The sequence below is a fragment of the Empidonax traillii genome, unplaced genomic scaffold (genome assembly GCF_003031625.1).
Source record: "Empidonax traillii isolate 1590-97213 ecotype Southwest subspecies unplaced genomic scaffold, ASM303162v1 scaffold6108:size6524, whole genome shotgun sequence".
Lineage (NCBI taxonomy): Eukaryota > Metazoa > Chordata > Aves > Passeriformes > Tyrannidae > Empidonax > Empidonax traillii.
The window spans coordinates 432-5,702 of record NW_020961301.1 but is presented as its reverse complement, the minus strand read 5'-3'; the positions used below and the strand labels follow the sequence as shown (position 1 = coordinate 5,702).

The 5,271-nt window shown below is 40.6% G+C and overlaps 1 protein-coding gene across 1 annotated transcript; it reads left to right on the top strand.

Moving 5' to 3' along the window:
• Nucleotides 1-415: 415 nt before the first annotated feature.
• On the top strand, nucleotides 416-4,799 carry LOC114073343 (pre-mRNA-splicing factor 18-like; the record flags this gene model as incomplete). Its single annotated transcript, XM_027911115.1, has 3 exons — nucleotides 416-1,011; nucleotides 2,789-2,902; nucleotides 4,640-4,799. Coding segments are annotated over exons 1-3 (295 nt in total), but the record flags the coding sequence as incomplete, so codon positions are not given.
• Nucleotides 4,800-5,271: the final 472 nt, after the last annotated feature.

Sequence of the window (5,271 nt, the reverse complement as noted above, 5' to 3'; positions counted from 1 at the left end):
TGAGCTTATACAGGGAGCTGTAGCTACACGGCTGCTGTCTCAAAGTGACTTTGATCAAAGAGTTGTTTTGCATTATTAAAATATTGAGTAATGAAGAGGGGATGCTCTGTTTGAGTCAGGGACCTTCTTTTGGATTAAGAGGAGTTGTTAATGAGATCTTCTTCCTATGAGGAGTTGTAGGTATCTTCTTTTTTTTTTTTTTTTTGAACCTGGCAAGCTTGTTAGAAAGATGAATTACCCAAAACAAGCACCCCTCAAAACCCAGCAGGAGCCGTGGATCACTGCTAATTGTGCTCAGGTCACTGAAGCTGTAGGTTATAAACCCTTCAGCTGACACTGGAAGAAGCAGCTCTGCTCTCTCCCTATCCCTGGGTTTTCATTCTTGCCCCTGAGTTATTCCATGTGCTGTGCCTGGTGAGCTGGGTGAGGAGGTGAAGAGGGCTGGGAACAGTACCTGTATTTGTGGTCGTCAAATTATTTTTCTGTTTGAACCATTTCCCCCCTCTGGTTCATCGCACAGTGATGCAAATGCTTTTGCACGGGTAAGGAGGATGAAGCCAGGGGCAGGAATCAACAGGCAGAGGGTGGATTTGCTGTTTTTGGCACCAGTGCTGGCATCTGCCTGCCAAAGTGACTGCCAGACTTCAGCAATTGTCCTTTCTGTTTGCTCTAGAGACTGCTTCCTGCAACCTGCAGAAGTGTTAGTTCATTTCTGATCGTATCAAGAACATTTATTGTTCTGGGAAACCCAATTGCAGACCATAAAACTACGAAACTAAAGGTTTATATTGTCCTATTAAAGTCTGTGCCCCGGAGTTCTGTATCTTTACATTGCTTTATATCGTTTAGCATCAATATATGGGTTTATTTCCATCACACATTAGTAACTATGTCTGTTGAATGTAGGTACAGCAGCAGGAAGAGGAGGAGAAACCACTGGCCGCATCAAATCCAGTGCTGGAACTGGAACTGGCAGAAGAAAAGTTGCCAATGACCCTTTCCAGACAGGAGGTAAAATAAATCAGCGTAAACAGACTCCCTGAATTCACAGCAAACGTATCTGAAATTATTAGAGATACATTATTAGAGCTGTTTTTTTTTTCCCAGTGAACTGTACTTTTTATGACAGTTTTATTAAATAATAAGCTTCCATTTTTACAGTCAGCAATTAGTGTTTATCTTTGCTTATCAAGGCCCTGCTCTCCAAACAAATGCAGAGGGAGATACAGATGGGTAGAGCCTCTTCATTATATGGATTTATACAGATGCTTTCTAAGATTTTACAGCTCTTTCAGATGACTTCTGGAGTAGTATCCTGAATATTAGCATTATCCTTGGATAATGCTCACTGTTTTTTACAGGAGTTGGTTACAGGACTGGTAACACAAACTGCTGTTTTCACGTTTGTTTTGAATTTTGGTCTTTATGTCCTGTGTATGCACTTTCTCTCTGCTGTTGATGCCCTTGGTGTGCATGTTTTGATCCAGGTTTAGGTATTGCTGTGCCAGAGCTCTTTCCATCCCTGTTTTTTTTGGATACATTTGCAAGTTAAATGTTTGCCAACACACAGCAAGACACCCAGACTGAATAAACAAAATAAGGTCTCGACATTAGTTTCTTGTTGTCCAGCCAGTCTGTTGGCATGGTGAGGTGGTGACATGAAATGAAGTGTAAGCCTGATTATCAATTGTATCAGTTAGCTTATTGCTTGATGGATTAAATGAACTTAGTTCAGTTGTTTAGTTTCAGTGGTTAATTCAGAGTTGGAGCTGTTCAGCCTGGAGAAGAGAAGGCTGGGTGGAGACCTCCTCGCGGCCTTCCAGGATCTGAAGGGGCCTACAAGGAAGCCAGAGAGGGTGCTTTTTGTCAGGAACTGTAGTGACAGGACAAGGGGGAATGGTTTCAAACTGAAAGAGAGTAGGTTTAGATTAGATGTTAAGAAAAAATTTACTCTCAGGGTGTTGAGGTACTGAAACAGGTTGCTCAGAGAAGCTGTGGATGCCCCATCCCTGGAAGTGTTCAAGGCCAGGTTGAATGGTGCTCTGAGCAACCTGGTCTAGTGGTGGGTGTCCCTACCCGTGGCAGGGGCATTGGAACCATATGATCTTTAGAGTCCCTTACAACTCAAACCATTCTGTGATTCTGTGAGTAATGGTTAAGTATACAGAGATTTATCAAGCAATGCATGAAATAAAGAATTGGGAGAATAAAGTTCAGTTTTTGTCTCTGCCCGTGACTTTGCAAATCAGTCAGGGGAGGCTTTTTCACTTCTGTTATATCTCCTTTTTAATAGCAACCCCATTAGATTATGGGACTGCATATTTTCCAAATGCTTAAGGGTGGGAATTTTCAGCAGATCATCTTGTAGCTGTTCTGGGACAATCTGCAGCTCAGTTAGTATTTTTATTGCCCAGGCAAATAGGTGAGTGAGATAATCGTCAAGTTCCTTTGTGATTTTGAAAATGGTCTTTAGGCTCTGCCAGAGGGATGATTTTTGTGTATTTGTTTAAACAAGTCAGAGCAGGAGGAAGTTAGGCTGTGTCAAACAGCCTGGGATTTTATGCAAAATTTAGATCGGTAATATTTGGAATGACCTTTCACTGAAGTACCGTGGGAATTTTATATTTAGATTGTAAAGTGTCTGGAACATTTTTCTACTGCTTAAAATACTGCCATTTCCTCTCCAGTCCAACTCAGCTTGTTATTCTAAGCAAAGTAAATAAATCTGTCATTCTGGATTTCATTTTGCTTCCTTTATGCTTCAGGGAATGCTTTGATTTCTTTTCAGGTTATCAGGAGGTTACGAGAGAGGGGTGAGCCCATCAGGCTGTTTGGAGAAACAGATTATGATGCATTTCAGCGTCTGAGGAAGATAGAAATTCTTGCACCTGAAGTGAACAAGGTAAGACTGGCCCTTAGTTACTTACTTGTGGTGGCATAATCAATGAGTAACCCAGTAAAAGTTACTGAAAATCAGTTGCAGTAACGTAATTTTCAGGAAAGAAAGAGCAAAGAGAACTATCTGCTCCATCTCATTTATTGCCTGAGAAACTGTGTTAAATGTCAGAGTTTTGTGCACAATTACAATTATGTAAGAATTCAACCCTAGGAACCTTCCAGGCCCTTGTCAGTTGGAAGAGGGGCCTTCAGGTGGCACTGATACCCCAGCCTGTGCTGCTCCTGTTTTTAACCAGCAGAGAACAGTCATTTACTGTTAAAACAATCCTGTGTTTGTGATTATGTGCATCCCTGAGAAGCTACAGGTAAGTAAGAGCAGGACTACATCCTGTCTCTTTGGCATATGAATGATTTTTAAAATCCCCGGATTCCAGAGGGATGGTTTGTTACAGAAACTTCATTTTTTTCCCGTCTTCCCTTTAAATTAGCCATCAGTTCAAAAACTGACAGAAAGATGCAACTAATTTATTCCTTGTGTCTTAAGAAATGATCAATTAAGTGAGAAGATACAGTTGGGGTTTGCTTTGCATTTGCTGTTAACCAAATTTGTAACCCTACTAAGAGAGAGATGTTTTGGATTTTCTTCCCTAATTTGTGCCAACCTGAATTGTTTCAAATGGTGTTGCTGGAGATGCCCATAAAAGGAAGGCCTTTTCCTCTTCAAGTCTTTAAAATACACAGATCTGAATGTTTAAAAATAAAAATTCTGCTAATGAAAGAAAGCTTCCCCTTGAGTGACATGGATGACAGTAATAGGTGTATTAGGAAATAGTGAGCTCACAAAGAGGACTGTGTTGGATTTGTGTGTTACGTGTTTCAGCCACTCCTGCTGCTGTCTGGGGGGATTCTGTGTGTTGCTTAGTCACCACCAGTTTGTGGTTCAGATGTTTTTAGACTACTAAATGATTAATAGAAACGTTCCAGACAGCCAAGTATGATGATGGAAGAGAGGAAATAACTGTGCATATCCATTCCCTGTGGAGTGGCTGAATGTATCTGAGGGTAAGAACCGTCATACTCCTTTATGGAGCTTTGTATTTTATGTCTCAAGACAGGAATGCAAATCCCCCAACTGTGACTAAGACAAGTCTCTTGTTCTATTCAAAAGCAGCTTTTAACTCTCTCTCTGTATATGGTTTTAAACTGATTCTGGTTTTGTAATCAACTATTCTATAGTAGGGGCTTTCAAACATTTAACATACATAAAACACTCTGGTATGTTTAAATGATTTGTTATAAAAGGAAACAATGCAAATGTTTTCTGTGATGGTGCTGAAGGAGTGTTACCTTATTTCAGCTTTTTTTAGGGCAGATCTAAAGACTTGTAGAGCTGATGATGGTTATGGTCTGTTTTCTGCTTGTTTTGGGGTGTTTCAGTCCATTGCTTGGAGACAATGTCTTGAAGGAAGTCCTCCATGCTTTTTTGGTAGAAATGCTGTAAAAAGTCTTTTTGATGGGTATAAACATTGCAGAAGTTCATGCACCTGCTTTTTGTTAAGTGCTGAAGCAGTCCTTGGAGTTAGTTTAAATTCAGACAACAAAGCCAAACCCTTAACGCGTGTTTTTACAAAATTTGCCTTTTCTTACACAGCAGCTGAAAGCTCACAGTGGCAGTACTGAAGTGGTTTTATTTACTTGAGGTTTTTTTTTCCTAAATTGGTCGTTTTTTTATCTTTTCTAGGGCTTGAGAAATGACCTGAAGGCTGCTTTGGATAAGATTGATCAGCAGTATCTGAATGAAATTGTAGGCGGCCAAGAAGCAGGAGACGACGACTCCCAGAATGACCTGAAAGTCCACGAGGAGAATACCACTATTGAAGAACTAGAAGTATGGGATGGTTGTATCTTAACTAAGGGATGTTAGATGTTGTTGGGAGAAAGCTTCAGGATTGTTCAGACAAAGCTAGCCTTGTTTTCAACAGCTAACTGAGGCGTTCTGAAGTATCCTCAAATAGGGAATTTAGGTTTCCAAGCCTTGAGTTGCATTGTGGGTGCTCACAGTGGACAAGTGAAAACTCAGGTGGTCTTTGTTCACAGCACTTCATCAGAAGGGGGACAGGTGTTGCCTGCAAAGACAGTGATGCAGATAGGATTCCTTCTGCAGGGGTTTCAGAGGTGGAGAATTTATTTACAACACATTACCTGGTCATAAATTCTGAAGTGTTTCCAATGAATGTTTGAGAGGGTAGTGAGCTCAGTACCAGTGAATTATCCCTATACAAGAAATACGGATGCTGAAAAACTAGACACACAGAAAGAGTGTTTGATACATAAACATCCAGGATGGGGAAAAAAAAAAGTGAACATCAGAAG